Source organism: Oryzias melastigma, linkage group LG3 (genome assembly GCF_002922805.2).
Source record: "Oryzias melastigma strain HK-1 linkage group LG3, ASM292280v2, whole genome shotgun sequence".
In the NCBI taxonomy this organism is placed as follows: domain Eukaryota; kingdom Metazoa; phylum Chordata; class Actinopteri; order Beloniformes; family Adrianichthyidae; genus Oryzias; species Oryzias melastigma.
Window position 1 is genome coordinate 19,253,401 of NC_050514.1, and position 25,608 is coordinate 19,279,008.

The window sequence follows — 25,608 nt, forward strand, 5'->3', positions numbered from 1 at the left end:
CTGGTTTCACATGATTGCTAGCATGACTTTCTTTGTAAGATTTATGTAAAAAAAAAGAAAAAAAATACTTCTTTGAATAAGCTAGTTCATGTTGGAGCACATCTTGACTGAAAGTAACTGTTGTCTTGAGATAGTGTTACATTTTGTCCTCCTTTGTAATACTTTGTGTAACATTATGTATGGATATTCCACCTTACAGGTTTTCATCTGCAGCACACGCACTTTCATAAAGCTGAGTTGTTTTGGATGCAAATTATCAACGGCAGAGAAAAAAAAACAAGCAAATTTTAGGATTTATGCATCTTCAGTTGCTCCATTCGTGCACAAGAGTGAACTAAAAAAAAGCCTTTGAACTTGTGCTGCTTCTCATTTCCACATTTTCTTATCTCTTGTTGCTGTAATTTGTTAAATTGAACACCACAGAAGAACAGTTTGTTGAGATGAATGTCATGTTCTGATCCTGGAAGGTGTGAATGTTTAGCAGAAACCTAATGAACTGCATCAAAGTCTGAAGTTCTGAAAATGTTGAATCATTCTTCAGTTTTTTTTTCTAATGTCACAGTAATGGTGTTTGTGTTACTCTGCAGTTTTAAAAGCTTCTTTTTTTATACTTCATCTAAAGCGTTTTTCTTCCTCCTCTTCATCTACTTTTTCCTTGGTAGCCGGTTGACCTGAATGACCAGCAGCAGCATGTTTTTGTCCACTTTAGGAAGACTCTTCTCAGTCTTAAAACATGCAGCTAACTCTCCTAACAAAAAACATAAATTAGAGCTCACAAAAACAACAATACATCTAAATAAAAAAAGTAAACTACATTTGTTCAAATTGGTCTAAAAGACAAACTGTTGAATAGATGATAAGTAAACTTCTTTAGTGCAATTTTACAGAAACTGTCGACACTTTCTTTCTCAAAACCAGTTGATGAGGAAGTCTGACTTTATCAAAAACACCCAGATGTTAGAGAAACTGAAATTCCAAGTTCTGTAACTACAAACTGACATTTCACAGAGAGCATTTTAAAAAAAAAAAAAAAAGGATCATTGGATCTTCTGACTCATCCTAGGAAGAATGTCTTTACTCAGACTATCTGACGTTTCTCCACAGCAGCAACCTCTCACCTGATGTCACTAGCAACACTATTAATGGATCTAGAGAGCAACACAGGAGGAAAGCCACAGAGGAGAAAAAAAAAATATATTCTGATGCGACTGTGCATAAGTCACAGCACGCATGTGTGGGCTAAAAATACACAAGGAGCGGTCCACTTTCAGATTCGTCATCGATTTGCTCAGACACCACGTCAACCAAGACTTTCTCCCTGAAAAGAAGCAACTTTTTGGTAATTAAACATCATGTTCACCTTTGAAACAAGGAGCTTTAACTGGAAAAAAAAAACAAAAAGAAAACAATTTTTTTATTAGTTTAAAAGATTTCCCCTGCATCATTATACTCACACCACCAACATCATGGACTCAGATGTCAGAGGACTAAACAAACGGGGGAAAAAAAGAAGCACCACAAATATTGGAACTAGATATCTGACTGTGTGGAGGGATTTCTGCGATAAACACAATATCTCTGTAATCCAAATGACCACAAGAGAGAAGCTGGTTAATTTCCAGAAGAAACATTTAAACAAAATGCATGCTCAGACAGATGGTTTGAGGGTAAAGCAGAGACTTATCTCACATGCTGGATGCAAACACTGAACATTGACCTTTAAGATCGACTCGCTAGCAGCTGGGTCACAGCCTGAAGCAACTTTCCACTAACTCGTGTGAAAGGAAAATCAGAGATGCACATCGCTCTTCACGAGTCAGAACAAAACAAGGAAAGACTTTCAAACAATTGAAATGTCTTGAAGAAACTTTAGTCCAACTGGACGAGCATTAGTACAGGTCACTGTATGGGTTAAATGTTCTGGAAATAGCTTGTGTGCTGAATTTCTGGATGCAACTCTAAAAATGTTATATATTTTTTAAAGATTCAATTCTTTAAAGATTCGGCAGAATCAATTCTGAGACAAATAAGGATCTCAAGTACAGAGGTGGGATTTGTTTTATAAAATAGTTGAATACTCAGAGATTATTTCAGTAATCCAAAAACAACTCACTAGACGAGGAGGTGAATGTAAAAGCAAACAACAAGAATCGGTTCAGACACAAATATTGATGTGATTCCTCTGTTTGTGCTCTTGTGTGTGTGTGCATGTGTATCTGCGTACTAAAACCATAATAAAAAGGACTTTTCGGAGAAAACAAAATATAATATTTGCAGTCCATGAATGAGCTGCCCTGCAGAAAAAAAAAAAACACACACAGTAACTTATAATAGTCGTATATATGCTGTTCTTTGCACAAGGAAACAGACGGCTAAACTCCTTATTTCAAACACGTCTTTATTTAATTGACAATGGAGCAAAACTGCAAAGACAGAAAATGCTATTTAGAAATTCACACGTATAGAATTAATAAACGATTCTCACTTATAGTCATTGCTTTCCATAGGACTGTTAGCTGAAGGAGTAAAGAATAAAGGTGCTGACGTTTGTTGCTATGACATGGACAATAAAGCTGGATTCAAAATAAACTTTATCGAAACTACAAAATGAACAAACTTTCTGGGCAGAACAGTATATGTATTTAAAAGTTGTGTGTGAGTTTGAACATTTTTTTCCCAGATATTCTAACTCAAATTTAGCTTTTTTTTTAAATTAAACTTAATACCTTTTAAAGAAGCTTTTTAAATATATAAATATAAAAACTGGTTTGAAAGATTTTTTTTTTATTTAGGGTGGCCTTGATAGAAAAGGAAACAACAGAAACTTGAAGTTTAAGCATTTTTCAAATTGAGTGCATCTCACTTGAAGCACCACCGCGTTTGTACAGCAAACATCAGATAACGGTGGTCAAGAACAAAAGGCTTTGATGTGCGACTCGTGTCTTTCCTCTTTTATCCGTTTGTGCAAAATGTGCTTTTTTTTAGGCAATAAAAGTACATTTTATAGAAATAACATGCACATAAATTAAACGTTGAACAGTCGTTGTAGCTTTAAAGTTTGAACGTTTGACCAAACTTGCATAGGATGAGGAAGTGCTGCCTTACACGAACCACTGTGTGCTTTTTGCTGATGAGGAAGTGAAACCCCCACTAAGGACAGAGAGAGATAGACACTTGTAGTCATTGGGGCGGCTGCTGCTGCTGCTGAAGCTCTTCAGTTTGTTTCAACTCCTCTCAGGACGGAGGAGCAGGACAGATGGGTTTTGGGGAGGACCTGTGGTGTCCACAGGCACACACAGCCGTCATGGGCCTGCTGGACTCTGAGCTCCACCTGATGGAGGTCATGAAAAGGTGGATGGGTCAGCGAGCCAAGAGCGAGCGGGAGTTTTCAGTGCAGCTTCACAGCATGACTGCTTTGGTGGAGAAGATGGACCGACCTCAGAACATTGCTGGACAAGATTACATCAGTCAGCTCAACAAGGTGAGATCCTGTCTGCTCCTAAATTATCTGACTCTGTTCCAGATACTCGACATCCAACAACTTTTTTTTTTATTTGATAAGATATAAAAACTAATTGAAGAGATACTCTGGACCGGAAAAGTCTTTCTGCGGCTGCACATTCCTTTGCATTTTTCATCAGCAGGGCTTTCAGATCCACTGAATATCTGATCAGCACATCTACATGAATTATTTAATATTCCTAGGGATTAGGAAAGAAACATTACTGTGGGGCTACCTGGAGGTGAAATGTAACTGAGTCTATGATGGACAGAACTGCAATTTTCATGGTTGCTGCAATCTTGAAAGTAGAAAAAAGAAAGTTAACTGGACGTCCTGGTGAGCTGCGAGCTTCACCGTCTCCCTGGAAGATGTTGAGTGGAAAAAGCTTTGGTCAAAATCTAATTAAATTCAAAGTATTTTTCAATGAAAAATGTGTTTTTGTTGTTTTTAACAAGTTTTTGTAGCATTTTTCTCATGATGGAGGACACGTATATAAAAAAAATTAAGCTTAAAATCCAATTTCTTAGTTTTTCTTTTCTCACATTGTGGTAAAACGAGCAGACAAATAGCACTGTTTAAAATACTTGTAATTGTTACATACAAACTACAATCAACAGGCCTAAATTTCCCTGCTCCACTCCATTCTGATGCAACTACTTACAGACCAACTGATCAATTTATGTCTTTGCTTTTCTTGTCTGAGCTGCATCTGGCTCAAAACTAGATATCTTCAATATTGCTCGCCATTTTTGTTGCACTGGTAATGTTAGATTGGGGGTGTGAGGGGCTCTAAGATGGCGGGAGAAAGAGTAAGCAAAGGGATGATGGGAAATGAGTGCAGGCTTACTTTCCACCAAGTATCCTGTCAAACTAAAATCTAGAAAACTAAAGTTTAAAAAAAAATAAAAAATGCCTAAAAACAGCATAATCTTAATTAAAAGACCACTAAGAACGCTTTAACAACAGATCAAAAGATGATTTGAGTGGAACTCTAAATTAAATCAGGCTTGTATATATATTTTTTTCTTTTTTTGAGCATCTCTCTGACCTTTGCTTGTGTCTGACAGTCCTGGGAAGTCCTGGTCTCCCAAACCGAGTCTCTCAGTCAGCTGATGAAGATGCGCTCTGAGGATCTGCTGGACGGTCCCATCAGCAAACTGACTCTGCTCATCAGAGACAAGCAGCAGCTCCGCAAAAACTACGCCGAACAGTGGACACTTCTGAGGCAGGAGCTCAACAAGGTGCGACCAAACAAACACACAACCACACAGAGTTTCCGCCGCCTCAGAGGACTCCTCTTTGATGTGACATTTTTTTTTCCATGTTTACAGGAAACTTGTTGCAATGATTTGAGCTGAAGGGGACATATTTGTTTTGAAGAATGTTTATTTGCAGTTCAAAAAAGACCTAAAGTTTGAACGACGTCCAACACTTTATACACAGATGTCATCTGTATGACTTTTTAAATTCCATTTCCTTTGTTTAAACATGCATTACTCTAACTGAAAATTGACTAATGCATAAAAATATAACTGAAATATGGGAAATATGTTGAATAAACTAATAATTAATATGATCAGTTTACTGTGCATGAACATGAAAGTTAAGATGCATATGACATTTTTATAGTGTTTGTTTTATTTTGTTTTAGAAAGCAAAAATATATGAGTTGATCTGATACTGTTGGACTAATTCACAGACACAGACGATTCTCTCTGCAAAGTCAAACACAACCTCCATATTTAAAGAGAATTTCTCACACACAACAAAATGCTAAATTGTCTGTAAGATGAGATTTGCAGTGAAAGCTTCATAAACCAGTCAAACCGGATTTCATGGACTGAAATGAATGCTAAATGTACGGTGGGGTTGCTGTCCAACACTGTTTTTATTACCCAATTACATCAAGCAAATGATGTGTACGTTCTCAGTGATCCTTGCTGGGCTGCAGCGCGGCTGCTTGTCAGGCTCTTTGTTTATTTTAACGTTCTTGCTCAGCTTAGTGAGAGTCGCCGTGTGGTTTGATAAGCCACTAACAGTGAGGCGGACGCTATCGGACAGTGTTGAAACCAGGCCCCGAGCACGCGTACGCTGCTTGTTTTTCACGTACCTTAGGGGAAATGTCAGAGGTTTGCTTTTTATGTACTACTGTCCGTCTGCGGCGTACTTTCATACTGTCTGTACTCTCCATTTCACCATTTATAATCAGTTTGTGGTCTGCGTGCTTTAATTTGATTTTGCATTTCCGTTCACACAGTGAAGCCCTTGTGTTGAAATATTTAAGGATATTAGGAACTCTTTTTATTGTTGTTACTGATTCAAGTTCTACTACAGGCTCACAGCATAAAACGAACCAATATGACATGGAAAAGGGTGAAATGTAAAGTATTAATCCAGCTCAAGGATGTGGTTAGATACTTGTGGGTCTTAACAAAATAACATTTAATCACCCTTTAAAAAAAGAAAAAAAAAGGATTGTGTGCTTCAGGTGACCAACACAGAGCTGGAGAGGCAGAAGAGCAGTTACAGGCAGGCGGTGAAAGATGCAGCTCAGGCGAAGAGGAAGTATCAGGATGCCAGCAAAGGTGGGAATTCCAGCTTTTTTACTTCTCGTAACAGTCAGTTTCACATTGATGACATGTGTTTTTTTCTTATTTCTGGTGCAGACATAACATTTACTTGTAAGTGAACTTCTGTGTGCAGACAAAGATCGAGACAGGAACAGAGAGCGGTACATTAAGGCTTCAGTCAAGCTGCACGAGCTCCATAACGAGTACGTGTTGTCGGTGCGAGCCGCTCAGGTTTACCATCAGCACCACTACAGTCAGATCCAGCCGGCCCTGCTCAGCGCGCTCCAGACTCTGCAGCAGGAGATGGTGCTCATACTGTAAGATCCCTTCACACTCCATCTGTCTATATACATATTTATGAAGTCAATAAAAGCAAGCAGCGGCTGACAAACTCTGAGGACATTTTAAAGCCAAAGAACATTTAATCTTTGCTCAGGACTAGAGTAATGACGGTTGAGGGAACAGAACCAGGGAAGAGTTGTTTGCTTCACACCAGAGTTCCTGCTAGTATTCAGATTTGTCAAATAAAATATCTGAGGAGTCTGGAGTCGACCAGACAAGCCAGTGTGGAAGTGAATATAAATACAATACACAGACAGAACATATCATTATAATAAATCTCTTCAGAAAGCAGAAAGGAAGGACGGCTGCTGAGGTAAAGAGCTGAGAGAAAACCACAAGCAGCAGAGGCCCAACATAGAAACGGAAAGAATCACCACTGACGGACAGAACTGATCCTGAGAGTTCTACTAGAGCAAAGAAAAGCTGCACTGAAAACAGAACGGAGCCACTAACAATGAGTGGTTGAAATAATGAGAAGGAATAGCTGTAGTTGTTGCGTACAAACTAAAGTCGGCAGGCAACAAGCGCCTCTTGCTCCAACATTGCTCACCATTTTTGTTGCTCTGTAATGTGTGGTTGTGGTGGGGATTTCACTTAGAGATGAATTGATGACCAACTCTTGCAGCTGTGCAGAAAATATGTCCTAGAAAACGGCATAGGTTTTTTGATTTTAGTTAAATATAAACAGTATAGTTAAGAGACCACTGGGGACACTTTTAAAAACAGATCAATAGACAGTCAGAAGCAAACTCCTTCAAGAAGTAACAGTTTGTCTGTCGAGGCCTGTAGAGCGGCTGAAATGATAGTGTGGAAAAATAAAAAAAATACGTAAAAAAAATCTTCATCTCACATTTTTGAAATATTTAAAATGAATAAATCACAAATATTTTTTCAGCTTTTATGAACAAATAAAACCATTTTTTTCTTCGCACAGATTTCTTTTCACTTTGCAGCATTTGTCAAGGTTCATTGAAAAAAATGTAAAATCTTGAAATAAATATTCTAAATTTTTATGTTTATATCCTTCTTTGAAGATTTAAAAATGATGAAGCCGCCGGCTGTGCTTCATCATGAAAACAAAACCTTTTGCATGAAATATTTTTTCCTAACAGCGTCGCTTTGCTGCTTGCAGCCACAGCGGGGCTTTTAGGAGCATTTGTGAAGAAAAATTTGTGAGAAATGTATGCTGAGACTTAATGACTTGATGGCTAAAAATAACATTTTAGTTGGAGGCAAAAACTCAGCATTGCATCAAAATACATGCAGAAAAACTTGAATTTTTAGTTTTAAAGCCTTGTTTATAACAACCAAAGAGAACTGTTAGATTACAAGTTTGTACTTTGTGTTTTTCTGCATCTCTTACAAATGATTTGTTACAACAAACTGAAACTCTTAAACATTTTATGGTAACTTGTACATTTTTTTTGTCAGTTTTATTGGACCATGACGTTCTTATCATTAAAGTGTTTGTGAGTGAGAGCTTCCTCATGTCGACCAGCCTTCCTCTGTTCCACCCCGTAAAGCATTTTAAATGTTTGACCAGTCATGCAGGAGTTTCCACACATCGGAGCAAAGTTTAGATAAAGTATTATTTTAGAAACGAGCAATTCATATGTTAACTGAAACTCAACGACGACATTGCTCCGTTCTCATCGTCATGCATCCAAGACAAAGCGTCTCACATTGAGGTGCATGAAGCTTTGAAGCTCCACATCCAACAGCTAAATCAGGGGTAGGCACCTCCAGGCCTCTACAGCTGCTGTGTCTGCATGATTTCCAGATATCCAACTCATGACTGACTACCTGGTTCAGGTGTGTCCAGCCAATTGGAACATGCCAGAGCAGGGGATGTTGGGAAAATATGCAGGAATACGACCTGGAGTTGCCTATCCCTAAGCTAGGCTTAAAAAAGTTGACCCCTGACCTTTCAGCAAATGGGTTAGAACAGGAATATGCATCCTTTCATGCTAGAAGAGCCATTTGGAACATTTTTCTATGAAAAAAACAAACAAAAAAACAGCAAGAGCTTAATAGGCCTAGAAAAATACACTTTTATTTATCCTTTTGTGACAGTTAAACCATTCATTTTTAAAATTAAGCTTTTAAATATTTAAAATAATTCAAATATAATACACTGTTATTTTTTCTATATTTAGCCATTTTAATTTATTTTACTTTTAACAGCAAAACATACTTCTTTCAAAAGAAAATACACTATGAGACAATTGAGATCTTCCTGCTGCAACGGATTTACTTAAATTGAAAAATCCAGGTGAAATTCTATTTTCTATCATTATGACTTTGATGCACCGTTGTACTTTTTTCTTTTTTTTTATTATATAATATAAACACGTCACCTCTGGTGTAAAATTACATTTCTTAAAAAAGATTTACACGTGTAAGAACTCAACCAGACGCTGTTGTGCAGAAGAAGATATAAATAAGAGTTTTAAAATGATTGTAATAATAGACCACTCTGACAGTAGATTAAACATTTGGGTCACTTAAATGACATTTTAAAATATAAACTGAATCATATAAAACAAATAAGCCAAAACTACAAATGTATTCAAGTCTTTAGCATATGCTGCTGCAGCCAAAGAGCCACAATGGAGGGATGAAAAGCTGCATGTTCCAGAGAATCAGGCTGCAGACCCCTGAGCTAGAAGATTAATTAAACAGCTAGAAAGACATTTAAGGACAATATTCACTGTGGTCAGCTATTGAGGGGCAAAATATTAATAGGGACCATTAGAAAAGGGCAAAAAATTGACATGGAATAAAGATGAAATCACATAATTACTGTACTGTATGTCATAACACTTAAGGCCTTAAACTATGTAATTTATCTTACTATAAAGGTTAAGGTTTGATTAGTCTCCAGACCAGTGTACCACACCTTTAGAGTAATATGCCTTTGCTCTGGAAATAGCTCTGAAATAACAGAAGAAAAAGAAAGAGGGAACTTAGGCAAGTTATTAACAAAAAGGAAACGGTCAGAGCTATGTGCTATTTAGCCATGTTCATGGCCTGAACGGGGACTTCACGGAGCTTGACACCTCCCTTCGTGTTTCCACACCTTCTCTGCACTTGGATTGCAGGTTTGGCAACTGAAGGCTATCAAACTGTGAAATTAGGAGCCACATTGTGAAACATCAATGCGTGAGAAAACTTTAGTGAGGTTTAACTCAAAAAGGAAAACAGGCTTTGGATTTTTTTTTAAACTTTTAACAAGTTTACCACATAAACATCAGAAGGTGTTCTAAACAATATTACATCAAATGATACTTTTATTTTTGTTCTGTTCCGTTGTTGGTTTGAAGGAAAGCACATCAAGACGTAATGCATCTAAAGGATAAAAGAGAGCTTCTGTCAGATCAAGATCCAGTTTTTGACTCTTTTCTACATCTGTTCCAGGAAGGAGATCCTGCAGGAGTACTTTGACATCTCCACCCTCCTCCATCATGATGTGGTGCGCATCCACAGAGAGATGTCCAACGTCCTGACAGTCATCAACCCCAACAAAGAGTATGAGAGCTTCGTCCATCAGAACAGGTAAGCCCAGCTTTCCCCTCAACCACATGAAACAATCATAAAAGGATGAATCCTGACCAGAAGTCGGCCTGTTTGTGACTGTAGGTCTGTGGGGGAGATTCCTGCTTGTGCAGATTTTGACTGCAGCCTTCTGGAGGATGCGGAGAATCTGAAGCCCAGAGAAATCGAGCTGAACAATCTCACATATGAGATGATCCAACACAAGTAAAAACAATCTTATGTAGATCACATAACTCCAGTTTCCTTTATTAGTGTTTCCACAACTTCTTCTTTGCTCTTTTTTTAGTCACAGTTTCCATCTGTTTGTGCAGTGAACTTCCCCTCCTCACATCACGTATTTGCTTTCATCTCCCAGGCTGACGGTGATAGAAGAGGAACTGCTGGAGCTGGCAAAGACTCTGGGCTCCCAGCAAAGCGCAGTCGAACAGCTGGAGTTGGAGCTGGAAGAGGAGCAGGGGGGAGTCAAAAAAGGGCAGAGGTGAGATGAGGTGGTGGTTACAGATGCAATTTTTGCAAAGGAGACCTCAAAGTAAAAGCATGCAAGTTTTTGCACCTGCAAAGACAAATTAATAAATGACGCCCCTGCAGGTAGTCCCTCCCACTAGGAGAGTTCAGTCTGCTGTTAACTGCGCAGCAGCTAATAAGCAGTGAGGCCCCCAGGGGGAAGTGAGTGCCTTATTAATAATAACACAGCGATATGTTCGGAGTTATGAGGCTCAATCCCCTCATTTTTCTTGGTTGATGAGGCTGTCTGGAGGTGGAGGGGGCTTGCTGTCCGCTGGGAGTGATTGAGTGATTGCAAGCGGCAGAACAAGTGGGAACAATGTGTTTATTCACAAAAAGGTGATTATTCAGGGCAGCAGGGAGCTCGTACGGTCGTGTAAGGCCGGTTGGGTAAAGGTTATGCTGCCCTTTGATGTGTGTTTTGAAGACGCATTGTGAAAAGCAGCAGGTGAAGCCGCATGACGTCTGGACCTCATGCAGCTGCTAGATTAATGTTTTTCTCTGAGATCAGGACGAGGTTTTTTATTTTATTCATGTAAAACCGTTTTAACATCACAATGCTAACAATCACAGCACGTTCTTTACCCAGCAAAGCAGCAATAAAAAGGCATTTCTCTCTAAAATCTGTCAATATTCTTTAAATAGCTGCCATGCACATTAATTGTGGGCTGTACGTTCTTTGTTACTTCCTGTAATGAAATTACCTGCAGCCACTGACTGGAATCTCCTCCTCTTACGGCTGCTGCCATTAGGATGTCATTACAGTAGATCAGTGACCGCCCCCTGCATCGTTTTTGTCAAACACCCCCTCCCATGCAGCTCCATTGTCTTCATCATCTTCCACCCTTAAAAGCTCCGACCTACTCACTCTCTTTGTCTTCCATTTATCCTTAAGATGTCATTCTGATGGAGCGCAGCACTTCAAGCTGTTTTAATCATAGACCTTTTTAATTTAGAAAAGCTCCAGTACTTCCGTCTTTTTCAATGGTTTACTGTTCAGACATTGATAAAACAGGTAAAACGTCTCGGCTATAAAGCTTCTCCACCTGGATGATCTCTGCTAGCTTTCCACACAGAAACAAAAATCTGTTAAAATTACAAAAGAGAACCAAATATGAATTATTTGTTGTGGAAATACTTTGTTGTTTTTTGTGGAATCACAAAAGAATAAGTGGTTTTGTGCTTAAAAAAAAAACTTTTAAAAAGCCCTTTTATACTTACAGTAAGTGTTAAAAATGTTTTGTGTTCACATCTTTAAACTTTACACTAGAATCACATAATCAAAAATACTGACACATTTACAGCTTTTTTGAGGAAAATACAGGTAATGTGTACATGTATTGCCAAGCAGTCAAAGTTAATCTTTCAGGCTTTTAAAAGGACCATACCATGAAAACTCAGTTTTTTGAGGTTTTAAGTGTATTTTACTGTTCACTCCTCATAAAGAACCCCAAAGTGGTATTTTGGTCTGTTCACGCATTTAAAAGTAATCCTCTAAAAACAGCAGCAGCCCCTCTTATACCCACAAAAAGGAGCGGGTCCTCACAGTCTGACGTAACATCATGACTTTCAGGAAGAGTCTGCCCTGCCAGCTCCGTCCCCAGTCTAAAACCAACACTCAATTTCCCCACAGAGCTGATCAGCAAAAAACTTTCATTTTTAGATGCACAGTGAATTCTCTTTTTCATTTTTGGTCATGTCAAGATCCTAAAAAACCCTTCTGCTGGTGCACATTGGGGTCAAGAAGGTCATAGTGGTCAAAAGCAGTTATGGATGAGGTTTCCAAGGACGACCACAGACACACTTTCTAATTGACTCCACTCTCCCACAGTTATTGGATTACTTATTTGTGTCACTCCAATTATTCAATCGCCATGTCCAAATTCTTAGAACCTAACTGTTCTGATTATCACTCTATGTTTCAGGGTCTACCAGTTCAGCAAACGACATGCGATGGAGGAGTGCAGGCAGCAGGTTGTTCTGTCTCAGGGAATCAGAGCCAAGCTGGAGGTTCAGCGGATTCTTCTGAAGGAGAAACTGGACCAGCTGGGCTCCAGAGAACCTCCCAGTGCTCTGGACATCGACTCTGTTTCCCTGACGTCCACCACAAGCAATGTGAGCTCCCCCAGTCTGTCCATGAAACGATATGTGAAGATATTTTTTCAGATGTCTATGATGGTGAAGGCAAACCTTTAAAATGCTCCAAAAGGTTTTTTTCCCTCATTTTTGTGGTTAACACAAAAGTTATTGAATCAATGTTGAACAAGATAAATAATTATCACCTGATAAGAAATTTTCAAAATAAGACAAACTTTTAAACTACTTCTGTCATAGAGGAGAGAATTACAGGAAGAAATATTAAGAGAAACGTCAAACTGGATTAATGTTGAAGATGTGAGTGCAGGATGTACACAGTAATAAATTAGAATAATTTGAGAATAAACCCACTTTAAATAAAACATGTATTATTACTTTTTTTACTTTTCACTATTTTTTGTAAATAAAGAAACACTGTTTAGTCTAAAACTATTTTTTTTGTTTTTACTTTAAAAAAACACTTAAAATTTGTCTTTTTTATTATTTAATACATCTTATTATTAAGTATTAGTTGTAATGAAACTTCATACTTTAGTCAGGCTCAGCTTTAAATAAAAAGTAATGTTTTCAATGTTTTTGTTCAAATCTCTGTGCACAGAATTCTGCTTCATTCTCTAAAAAGTTTTTTTTCTTGAACAGAATTTATCTTTTTTTATTTTTTTTTGCCTCAAGGTTGTTGTAAGAAATGATGAATCCCAGCTGCCTATTTTGCCTCTTTTCATGTTTTTTTGTTTGCTTGTATCAGGAAAACAATCTCCCTCCTGGTAAATTCCTCGTGGATGGGATCCTCAATAACCTGAGCAGCTTTTTCAGACGTGAGGTAAGTTTTCATGAAGAACTTCTGAGCTGCGTTAATATTTTAGGAGGAACAAATCTTTCTGCTGAAGGTCACTGCCCCCCCCCCTCTCCGTTGCCTCCTTTATTGCAACTTCGCCACAGTGTTAGTTTGTGGACGCTCAGACTTTTGGCTCCAGAAGCCATAAATCATGTTGTGCGGAAAGTGACATAGTTTAATGGGACATCCTTTGGGGGTTCCTCGTGGCACACTGTGACTTTTTGAGGTCGGCCTTTGTCAGCCAGGATTCTGCTCTCGAATCATACCTGCTTCAAATTAGTTCTCTCTGCCAGGTTTCTATTTCTGTGATTGTTAGAGGGGAAAAAGCTGTGACTCTTTGAACTGTAAAGTCACTAAAATAGATATTTTCTCGAGTTTAATGACTCATTTGTGAGTTTTAAATACTTCCAGAATCCCTCTAAAATCACGTATTATTTTTCTTTTATGTTGAGTTCAGTAAAGATGATGACTTCTCCTAATCTTGCCTCCAGGTTCCTCTGACCAATCCCAAGCAGGACATAAACCGGCCTTTGGACGAGCAGGACTGGTACCACGGAGCCATTCCCAGACTGGAAGTCCAGGAGCTGCTGAAACACGATGGAGACTTCTTAGTGCGGAAGAGTCAAGAGAAACAAGGTTACGTCCTGTCTGTGCAGTGGGATGGATCCTGCAAACATTTCCTCATTCAGGACACGGATGTAAGTCAAATCGCTGAATTCAAGAGAGGATCCTCAGATGCATTTCAACTTTTTACATCATTCAAGTCAATATTTTTTCTCCATTTTTTTAAATGCACACAACTTTGTCCTGATTGATGTGACCGAAACAGATGTAATAACTTTTACTGCGTTTGTACATGAGAGGGAAATGATAGATGTGCTTTGATGTGACTGTCCTTAAGGTACGGCTTTTTTTCTGCATGTTCACAAGTAAAACTGATTTAAAAAATGCCTCACAGATGTTTCCAGGAATACCTCTCAGAGATTATCCATGTATATATTATTCTTTCTTCCATTTTTTCCCCCATGATTCACCTCTGTTAATGGTTTCTGTGTGTGTCAGTAGAATTTCTATCGTCTGGACGGTGAAGGTTTCCCCAGCATCCCACTGCTGATCCATCACCTGCTGTCATCACAGCAACACATCACTAAGAGGTCGAATGTTGTCTTGAAGAAACCCATATTGAAAGTAAGGCTGTGAAACACCCGACACACACAAAAACACACGTTCATTGACTTTAAAACAGTTTCCTTTATCGAATCACATTTAAATGTTATATTATCATTCTTTGTGGTTTAAAGCTTCACTGCATGATTGCTACTGAATAAAGGATGTACAAAAGAGTCGTATTTCATCCAAATCAAAACTGATGTAACTTCTCTGTTGTAGGATAAATGGAATCTGGAGCATGATGACGTCGCTTTGGGACCTCTGATTGGACGGGTGGGTACAACCATGTCTTTTTAGAAATGCAGAAATGATGCAAGAAAAAAAAACTGAAATAATATTACTCTTTTTGATTTGATAAAAGGCAGCTAGAGCAAAATCTCAAAATTGTTTAGGAAAAATAATACTTGTGTAATCGCTGGATACAACATTTACAGGACCAAACAAAACAGCTTTTACAGTCACTTTAACTCAACTCACAGTATGAGACCAAAACAGTATTTAATGTCGATCATTGAAGATATCAAAAAGATGATTGATCACAGCGAGTCTGTATTAAAAAAAACCTTAAAAATAAATTTCCCCTGATCTCCCCGCTAATTTCTCACATTTTATATTGTTAAAACTCTATATTGAGTTAGGTAAATGATGTTTGACTCCATACCAAGATAACCAAAGAAAATAATTTCATATAATTTAATTTTAATTACTAGGAGAAGTGTTGCGATTAATCAATTTTATCAATGAATTAATTTTACGATCCTACCAGATCGAGCTATTAAGTTGTAAATCAAATAGACCGAAACGATTAGAAATCATTACAATATGGAATAAATTGATTATTATTTTAAACTAATATTTGGATTTTTGTAGGTTAATTTACTTTATTTTTATCTGACTGCATTCTAATAAAAATGATAAAGCCCAAAAATCTTCAAATTTTTCTTTCAAATTCTTTTTTGACCTACTGGGTGAGTTATTGTTTTGATTTTAGAATAATTTTAGGTCTGGTGACCAGTTCTGGATAAGTTCTCTGTTGTTGTTTACATCCACACTCTTCCTTTACTTTAAATACAGTTTTATTTCATTTTTGTTATTTGAATGATCACTCCTTTAATATTTCTGTTGAATGTTTCTTTTAATGTTTTATGTAATTATCTATGTACACAAAATGTGTTATACACTTAGACTTTCCTTGTTGAGTGTCTCTCATCGTGGCCGTTTAGAATCACACTTAAAGAAATTGGTTTACGTTCCTTATCGAGGCCATTAGCCAACTACTTAACTTCTCATCAGTGGAGGATTTTGTTTTTTTTTACTTTTTGAGTGCTTCTTTTACTCAGAAAAGTTCTATTTAGGAGGATTATTACTTAACAAGCTTGCAGAGTCTGTTTAGCGAAACAACACAAATGATCTCTTTATTAAGAACCATGTTCTCTGGAAAGGTTTCAGCAGTGAAGGCTGCAAATAAAGAGTGATTTGTTGCTTGGTTTGACACATGCTCCGTTCAGTTAGAAAGAAAAAAAAAACAGCAAGGAAATGAAAACAAAGCTAAGTGTTTTGTTGGCTGTGCAGGGTAACTTTGGAGAGGTGTACAGAGGTCGGCTGATCTCTGAAAACACTTCTGTGGCTGTGAAAACCTGCAGGGAGAATTTGGCTCCAGAGCACAAGAGCAAGTTCCTGATGGAAGCCAGGTCAGTGCACAAACCTCCACACACACATACCGGTGCACACACGCATCACGTGCAGAATCTCCTCATGCGCTCTGCAGGATCTTGAAGCAGTACGACCATCCTAACATCGTGAAGCTGATCGGAGTTTGTACCCAGAAGCAGCCCATCTACATCATCATGGAGCTCATTCAAGGTAATGCCATCTCTGCATCTAAAACCAACACCTGCTGTGATTAGTTTATCTAACATTTACTGTTCTCTCAACATTTCTTCTTAAGGTGGGGATTTTCTCACATTCTTGCGGAACGAAGGCCACAGTCTGACGACAAAGTTGCTGGTCAAAATGACCGAAAACGTGGCAGCGGGCATGGAGTATCTGGAGAGCAAGAAATGCATCCACAGGTGGGTCAGTGGGGACGCTGCTCTTGTCTACTCTCTTAAAAAGCCTGACTCAGAGTGGTGACGCTTACTTAATTAATTGAGCGGCTCTAATTAGCTCACACTAATCTGTGCTGCTGCAGTCTGGAGATGTTTGTCCGCTGCATGCCTCTAACCTTTCATTAAACTGCAGCAGGAAATGACTGAACTTAGACTGCAAAGGACATTTTTGAGAACATTTCAATAAAAATAGTAATACTTGATTGGGAGAATAATATTCTTGGCTTCCCTCTTAAAGTATATTTAGTACAGCCTGCAGGATAGTATTGACGGTAAGACCTTTAAATATCAATCTAATAGGAAAAAGAAGTTCATTAAATAACTTTGGGGATTTGGACAAACACATCATCCATTTTAACCTGTTTTATGTCAATATGTTTTTGAAGTTTTATTTAAATGTCCTAGATTATTTTAAATTTTTATTTTGTAGGATTTCTCACTTATAGAAGGATATTCCAGATGCTTTCTTGCTGGAGTTATAGCAGACAGAAACTTGAAGGGGTTTTAAACCCGGAATTTTTACAGGATGGCCACAATAATTAAAGCTATTTTTCTTGACAGACTCCACAGTGATCAGTGCTAAAATGTAAATGACCTGAGGCTTTTTGTTTTTTAATCAAATGTATATGTGTTCAGATAATAATGTCCAAAAGTTATTTGTCATTTGGTCACATTATTAACAAAAACTGACTAAAAAAGCACTACGGAAAACTTTGAAAAGTTCCTTTTTCATGTCTTCCCGAAGTCCCTCTTGTTTCCAGTGGACTTTTAATTATGGTTATGTCGTTTTTTGTCAAAATCTGAAAAACAAATGTCCTTCTCTAGGACATAGATTCTGCAGAGCAGCCTTATATCCTCTCATCCCTTTGTTTACACACTAGCCCCTTACAACCCCAACCTAACATTAAAGTTGTAACAAAAATGGTGAGCAATATTGGAGTTATCCGGCCATACCGTTTTAAGGCAGATGTCGGCTCAGACTCAGAAAATGACGACATTAATGGATCTATTTGTGTGCGAGCGGACCACAGAGCTTGGGTTTGGCCGTTGCAGGTCCTACGTCTCATTTACAAGCTTTTACAAATGGGATTTTTTTTTTCATTTGCTCCTGTTTTACAATTATTTGAGTAAAAAATTACTCAGAAATGCTATTTTAGTCCACATATGTTTTATATATGTCCTCCAACATGAGAAAAATGCTACAAGAATACGTTAAAAACACTGAAAAAACAATTTAATCAAATTGGATCTTAATGTAAAAGCTACCACTGGTTAAATCTGTTCTTATCAGTCTTTGTTTAATCATTACATCTGATTTAATTAACCCCTCAACTTCTGCTTCCTCCATGTACCTTCCTACGACTTTGATCAGTCTCATCAATGTCTCCTCAAATCCCCCCCCCCCCCTTCAGCCGAGTTTTCCTTCTGATCCATATTCATTCTCATAACTCTGTTTGTATTGAACCACGTTAACTAAATTATAAAATCATCAATTCTGATTTTTTTAAGCTTTTTTTCTCCTCCTCCTGTTTAACTTCCTCCTTTCAGTCCTTCCCTCCACTCTGCTTCATCCCTGTCTGCCTCCTCTTCCTCACCTCTTACTTTGAAATCTTGACCTCTGGCATTTTTCCACCTACTCTGCCTCTACTCCTCACATCTTCAATCTTTAACAATTTCCTCTCCGCTCCTCGCCAGCATTAAAGCAAAGATTTCATCTGTGGCGTTCTCTCCTGACATGAAGCTGTGCTCTCCTCACTCCCTGCTGCACATTTATATGATATGAGTGATATTCATCTGAAACTCTTCTAGCTATTACAGCTGCACCAATCCACTTTGTTTAAAAGAAAAGGTTACATTTTACTGGCCTTTTTCCCACGCTTCAAGATCAGGTTAAATAGTCTGATCAGAAACTGCTCAATTCCCTCATCACCACACGAACACTGTCTGAATTTAGGAGCTTTCTGTTCTTAATTCTTATCATTACTGCCTTCACTTCTCCCTTAAAGTCCCCCTCTGATCATCTTTGATTGGTTTTAAAAGCGTTTGCAGTGGTCTTTTAATTAGGATGATGCTGTTTTTAGCCAAAATAAAAAAAAAAAACTATTTTTTTAGGACATAGTTTCTGCAGAGTGGTAGTAGTGTGTTAAAAATCTGCCTTTGAATTGGCAGACAAGGAAAACAAAGACGTACATAGATCTATTGGTCTATAAGTAGAAGCATAAGAATAAAATGGAGCAGGCAGCTTGTGGTTTGCCGATTGTAGCTTTTATGTCACAGCAACAAGCTTTTTTCAAAAGCATTTTTGCATCTACTACTGAAGAAATACTCAGAAATGTCATTTTAAGCTTAATTTTATTTATTTATGTCCTCCATCGCGAGAAAAATGCTACAAGAACATGTTAAAATCACAATTTTCATTGGAGTAGGTCTTTAAATGGCAACTATGAAGACTTACAGTTGAAACTCCACCTATTCTTCCCTTTGGCAGAGTGAGAGATTCAGAATATTTTTACTTCATGGTGGCCATGATGGATCATAGGATTGTTCACTTTATTGACAATAACAATGAGTGGCAGCACAATATAACGATGTGTGGAAATGCAGACCCAACTTTATTGATCCCGTTTGAAATGGTTAGAACTGTAACAAATTCCATTTGCTTCCTTCTCTCAGTTTAAACAAAATTAAATCAGAACTAAATTAAATAAGAAACTTTGCACTTCCGATTTGATTTTATATTTCTCAGCTTCTGCAAACAGAACAGAAATACCAAAGTTCACACATCAGCCACACTGATACATTTCATGGATGCATCAGTTGAAAAGGCGTTTAGCCTTGCATTTCCTCATTTATATATTCGGACTTTTTTTTTTCACTCCTTGATACAAATATACCTCTGTTCTTTATTCCTTAAACCTATTTTATCTTCCTTTTTTATTGCTGCATATCTAGTTGCTCCTCTGTCTTCTTTAAGCGATATTTTAGTTTTTATTGTCAGCCTCCTCCTCTGAAGGCTTTCCTGTACCTCCTTTTTCCACCACCAAACCTCCGTCTTTTATCTTCTTTCATCTTCTTTCATCCTCGTCCTTCTTTCCAGAGGTTACTGCCGATTTCTTCTTTGCTGTTTCCCCTCATTGCTCCAAATGTTCTTTCCCCCCGTCTTCTGGGACCTTGGCTTTTCTGTTTCAACTCGTCCCTGAACTCTAGAAAGCACTGCTGCTTCTTTAGCTTCCACTCTGAAACGGTTACGTGGCTTCAATCGCTTTTTTGTTAACCTGCAGAGTAACTGCAGGCTGATGCTGCACAGCTGCACTCTCAGCTGACAGCCTCTCGCAGCCTCTCTGTCAGTCACAGCTTCTTTTATAAGATACATTTTGGTCTTTTCTTATTGATCATCTGTTTTCTGTCATGTTCTTGTGAATAGACAAATTCAGATTTTTTTTCATAAACTGTTATTTTTACAATTTTTATTTCATTATACATGAAAGGTTTACATGTCTGTCTCTCTGTCCTAAACTAATCTTTCTTCTTTTTAGTCCATAACTTGATAAACAAGTCAAACTCAGTTCTTTTTTTAATTTAGAGCTCCATCCTCTGATTCTCCAGCTCTTTTCCACCTGTTAATGCACACAGCACAGATCTGCTTTCTCCTTCAGATCTCTCATTAATCAGTGATGGACCCTATTTTAGTTGCACTTTTAAACCTAAACTCTTTTCTTCCCCTGAACATCCTCATGCTCCCTCTTTTATCTTTCCTCTAGCATGTTTTCCACATCTGCTAATAGAAAACTTTGACTTTTCAGTCAAAGCTGTTTAAATTTCATAAGTTGTTGTGAGACTGTTAGTAATGACGCACATTCCAGAAAACATTTTTGTTCCAATTCAACTGAAATTTTATTTAAAAAGCAAAATTTCAAAGGATTCAGTTTTTCTCTTCTGTGTAAAAAATACACTCTAAAAGATGACAAGAAAAGAAATAAAAGTTAATTATTCTTATAAACGAATTAAACATTCTAAAGTTCAAGCGTGTATTAAAATGATCTTTTTAAATTGTATTAGTCATCAGAACATGTGCCAAAAAAATGAAAAACTGGGAAAAGAGAATTTTGACTCCATGAGTTATACAACATTTATTGAAAAATATCAAAAAAGGATCACATTTCATTAGAGAAAAAGAAACCAAAATGTTAAAATATTAAGAATATGTCTGGGTTTCTCTTTTTTTGCACTTTAGTTGTGGTTGGATTGAACATTTTTAGTTTGAGGCAAATCACTTAAAATGCTGACAGACCATTCTGGATTTCCTGAGTTTTTTTTTTTAAATTAATTCTCGCACTTCTTTTTTGGGAATTATTACAACATACAATGTTTTTTTTGTTTGCTTTTTAATCAAATGTTTTTCCATATCATGATCCAGTCTGAAAGCAGACAACCACAAAAATCTGGATCTGATACTTTGTACAGATCATGCATGGGACTAAATATTTTTAAATGTGAAAAAATAAAAATCCACAAACATGAAAAGGATCAGGTTTTGCATAGAACTGTGAAAAAAAGGGTTTTTGTACCATTAAAGACATGTGACTAAAATGTTTGAGTGAGCCATTAGTGGAGGATGTGAGGATTTGTAGAAGAGAGAAGGCTGAGATCTCGGGATCATTCCACCAAACTTCTCCCTCCGTGGGGACGGATCTGAGGGAGCTGCTGCTAGCTGCTCAGACTCAAACGCTGCATGTCAAAATAAACTTGCACTCACTACCAAAAGAAATGACAAGAACACTTGTTTCTGCACCCCTCTCAGTTCTGTCAGTCATCTTCCAGAGTTTTCTGTCTGTGTACATCACCATGTTTTTTTGATCATCTTTTGTTTACGTTTCCCTTCTTTTTTGTTGTTTTCAAGGGACCTCGCAGCGAGGAACTGTCTGGTTGCAGAAAACAACGTGGTGAAGATCAGTGACTTTGGGATGTCCCGTCAGCGGGATGATGGCGTGTATTCGACGGAGGGTGGCCTCAGACAGATCCCTGTCAAATGGACTGCTCCTGAGGCCCTGAACTATGGTAGAACACCTCCTGCCTTTGATATGATGTCACAACCAGAAACATCTCCCCATCCTCCTCCTTGCAATGATCTAGTCTTGTGCCTTTGTCAATGCTGCCCCCTGCTGTTACCAGGTCGCTATACCACCGAGAGTGATGTCTGGAGTTTTGGGATTTTACTCTGGGAGACGTTTTCTTTGGGAATGACGCCCTACACGAGCATGTCCAACCAACAGACAAGAGAGGAGGTGGATAAAGGTGAAGACTCGTGATGAGCATTTGGAATGACCCGCCTGAGCGTCTGACCCGTGTGTGGCTCCTGTGTTTCAGGGTACCGGATGTCTGCTCCACAAAACTGCCCCGTGGAGATTTCCAGGATGATGAGCAGCTGCTGGCAGTATGATCCCAAAAACAGACCAGGTTTCAAGAAACTCCGTTCTGAGCTTAGTGTCATATACAAAAAGATTACGTGATAAAAACTTAAGTTTGATCCTTTTTCTATTTACATAACAGTTCAGTAGTTTAAATAAAGACACTTTTTATGCCATATTTAATGGTTTCGTCTCCTTATGTTGTGGATGAAAAATGGTTTTGCTTGACTACATTCTGACTTTTCAATAGAAAGCATAATTTAGAAAGTAAATGACCGCCTCCTGACGATGCATCACTCAACAGTAATGAAGTTCAACCAGTTTTTAACTGATTGCAAATATATTTGATGCAGCTTACATAAAGCAGCTCTTTCTTTGCTGTGGATGTAGATCTGCATCTTTTCCAACACAGTGACGGAAAAAAAACAACATTTTTTTCAATTAGGAAAGCAGCTAAAACATCAGAAAATATGTTTAACATCCTGACTTAAAGCACTGCTAATTCTATTAATTTTTTAGGTTTTTAATTTAATTTAATTTTGTCTACTTTGTACAATTAATTTTAAGAGAAGATTTGCCAAATAAAGGCCCTCTGTATCTGCTATAGTGTAGTCACAGACCTGTTGTCTTGTCAACATAATGCTCTTTTTTTTTACATTTTGCATCCTCCTGGAATATCCTCTGCTGTCACTGTCCTAGAGAATTGCTATAAATAGCATGACATGATCTAAGTCAGAATAATAAAAGATAAATTCAGGATCATACGTCAGATTGTGCAGTGGAGACAGAAGCAGCACATCTTCAAATCGGGAAGACACTAGTCGTCTGTTCCAGTGATGCTCTTCTGTTTTGATTGTTTAGTGTCGTGTTGTTGTTTGACTCTTTCATTGACTCTCTGTGGATGGATTTTTGTATTTTTGGCACATTGTTTCTTATAAAGATGGTGAGAAGCAACACCCGGACCGAGAGGGCTGTTGGAGCTGACGAGCTGCAACATTGCGAATACTTCCCCTACTCATTATATCAGTGTTCCTCATTCCAGGACCTGTAGAGCCACCACTACCTGTTTTCCAGATCTCCAAGTCCTGCTAGCTGCTGATTAGTTCAGATTGAATGAACACACATGGTCCAGGTAATCAGCGGCAAGCAGTACACATGGAGCTGGAAAACAGGCAGGGTGGCGGCTCTCGAGGGCCTGGAGTGAGGAACACTGCACCATATAGTGCACGGCATAGTGCGTTTAACATTTTCTCGAACTGCTCAAGAAATGTCCCAGAAGTCTTTGTTAAAACCCAGCATGCGGTGATGCTCACTACATTGGTGAATATAGACCACAATGCATTGCATTTGAACAATTTTTACTTAAAAAAAAGTTTAAATTCATTTATTTATTTATTTTTAAAATCCACAATTCCATCATCAGAACACAGTGGAGTCATAAATAGACAAAATGCTCATAGATTTTCAATCTTTGAAATTAGTGATTCATATTTGCTGTCTAAAAAAAAGAAAAAAAAATAGTGAGCATGGCGTCCAAATTGGTTTAAAAATTCAAGGCACTAGATAGTCCTGCACTAAATTTAGTTGATTTAGTAGTTAGGGATTAGGGTGGGAATTTGTACAAATAAATATGTTTAATTTACTTTAATATTCTAATCAAAAAATTAAAGAAAAGGTTGAAAAAAATACAGAATCAGCTTTATCTAAGCATTTTTTTTTAGATTTTATTCGAAAGAAAGCAAATAATTAGGTCACCGTCACATTCTGGTTGGTACCTTTGCCAAATTCCCTCGTGAAATACTTTGATGCGGCAAACCTTCTAATAAATAGCCTCCAGATAAATATAAATATATTACAAAATAAACGGATAAAGTCACTTTGATGTACTACCAGCTCGATGCTCGTGTGGTTGGTAATTTTATTTGACCAAAAACAGGATGTTTGTTTATTTAAATACTATGCAGGTAAATGATATTTCCTGAACACTTTTAAAAGGATAACAACTTTTCAATTTAATCATTTTTTAGTTAAATGTTTTTGTTTGGACGTGGACACTGTCCGAACGTTTGGACCTTTCCAAAACTGCAGCAGGAGTTGTATTCCACCAGGAGTGACAGAGAAGAGTTGTGCCCTTTGCTTCACAGGACCAGACCAATAAAAATTAAAAATGTGTTTGCCGTCACGACAAGGCGGCTGACAGACAGTATTTCAGTGGCACCAATGGGCCTGCCAGAGATGGCTGCATGGGTGTGGACTGTTATACAACGGGTTACTGCTACAGACAAACGTGACTTTCTGCTCCTGCTGAGGACTCCGAGTTTCACTGAGAAGTTACTGTAAATCACCATTGTTATTTCTAAAAGGTCTTGCACACATTGACAAGGATAATCCCCTTCATGGTTCACTGATACAACACTTTGGGAGGCTGCTGGATGTTAGATCTAATCTAAGATTAAGAACAGAATGAGCTCTAAGTCTTTGTGTGTTTGGAAAAGTTTCATAACTTTAGGATTGTTGGCTAATATGAAATAGTTTGTAAATTTAGACGAAAAAATCTGGCAGAAATGTACTTTAAAATGTTTGAATGAATATATAAAAATAAGCTGTCCATATATATATTGAAAGATACTCCTTACTGTGATATAAATGGCGGCATATTGCAACATATTTTGTTACGCAAGGCGTCTAAAACCAAAATGTGAATCAGTCACACTTGGTCAACTTATTCACAATGAAATAGATTAATTAATTATTTGCAAAGTTCATGAAGCTAGTGAACATTCTGTAAGATACAAAGATCTGACTTACATGGGGTGATGAAGGCGTGGTCCCCATTAATCATCATTCGTCCTGTTGCCGTTTTGAAATTGACACCAAACCGGTCAAACGTGCTCTGTGGGTGTAGTTGTCACATAATTGTCTTGTGATTCATATAGATCCAAAGAAGAGCAGCATAGTTTCATGGAAATATGAGTCTCTGCATGCAAAGCAACTTTCTTGATGGACCAAGGTGTTCTTTTTTTATTTGTTAATAGGATTTCTCAGCTGGAGGAGGCAGCTTTTTTTAAATAACATTTTATTTAATATCTGATTTGGTTCTGAAGAATGAGCTCAAGCGTGACCTTTTTTAGTTTGGTAAATATTTGATCTGTGCATGAGACATAGTACACCCGTCACAGAAATATTGTTTTGTTAAAACAAAATCCAGATCTTTTTTTGTGTGAAGTTTTGCATAAACAAATGAAAGAGAAAATCCATTACTTACTTTTCAAAGGTACTTTATCTTGTTTAGTGTCATGCTGCAGTGTGCTTGAGACTTTTACCAGCTACCATTAAGCAGGAAGAGATGCACAGCACCGACAGTCTGCAGTTCATCACAAGACCACACATGAGAAACACCCGTAGCTACTGAAAAATGGAAATAGAATCGATCCAGGCTCTTGTGAATCAAATCGTTTCTGGAAATTATTATTTATACCTGGCCCTAGAAAATACAGGGCTGTGCTGTGTCAGGAAG

At 37.7% G+C, this 25,608-nt stretch overlaps 1 protein-coding gene across 2 annotated transcripts; it reads left to right on the forward strand.

Annotated features, from left to right (window-relative positions):
* The first annotated feature begins 2,796 nt into the window (after nucleotides 1-2,796).
* Nucleotides 2,797-22,836, forward strand: fes (FES proto-oncogene, tyrosine kinase). Of its 2 annotated transcripts, none has more exons than XM_024296036.2 (18): nucleotides 2,797-3,481; nucleotides 4,570-4,743; nucleotides 5,991-6,087; nucleotides 6,206-6,389; nucleotides 9,832-9,969; nucleotides 10,054-10,173; nucleotides 10,325-10,447; nucleotides 12,399-12,588; nucleotides 13,316-13,390; nucleotides 13,897-14,103; nucleotides 14,471-14,593; nucleotides 14,795-14,848; nucleotides 16,148-16,266; nucleotides 16,344-16,438; nucleotides 16,524-16,647; nucleotides 21,584-21,741; nucleotides 21,856-21,978; nucleotides 22,051-22,836. In XM_024296036.2, the coding sequence occupies exons 1-18, from the start codon at nucleotides 3,257-3,259 to the stop codon at nucleotides 22,191-22,193; spliced, it is 2,472 nt and encodes an 823-aa protein (XP_024151804.1). In that variant the 5' UTR covers nucleotides 2,797-3,256; the 3' UTR covers nucleotides 22,194-22,836. The 2 variants fall into 2 exon arrangements, with proteins under 2 accessions (XP_024151804.1, XP_036066409.1); XM_036210516.1 differs by having other exon boundaries at nucleotides 21,856-21,968.
* The last annotated feature ends 2,772 nt before the right edge of the window (nucleotides 22,837-25,608 follow it).

What these genes read in the sequence shown, in the direction of transcription:
- fes (XM_024296036.2), top strand. Translation starts at nt 3,257, where the DNA reads ATGGGTTTTGGGGAGGACCTGTGGTGTCCACAGGCACACACAGCCGTC. An exon ending in TGGGACCTCTGATTGGACGG is followed by an intron (nt 14,849 to 16,147) that starts GTGGGTACAACC and finishes TTGGCTGTGCAG; the next exon opens with GGTAACTTTGGAGAGGTGTA. An exon ending in TCCTGAGGCCCTGAACTATG is followed by an intron (nt 21,742 to 21,855) that starts GTAGAACACCTC and finishes TGCTGTTACCAG; the next exon opens with GTCGCTATACCACCGAGAGT.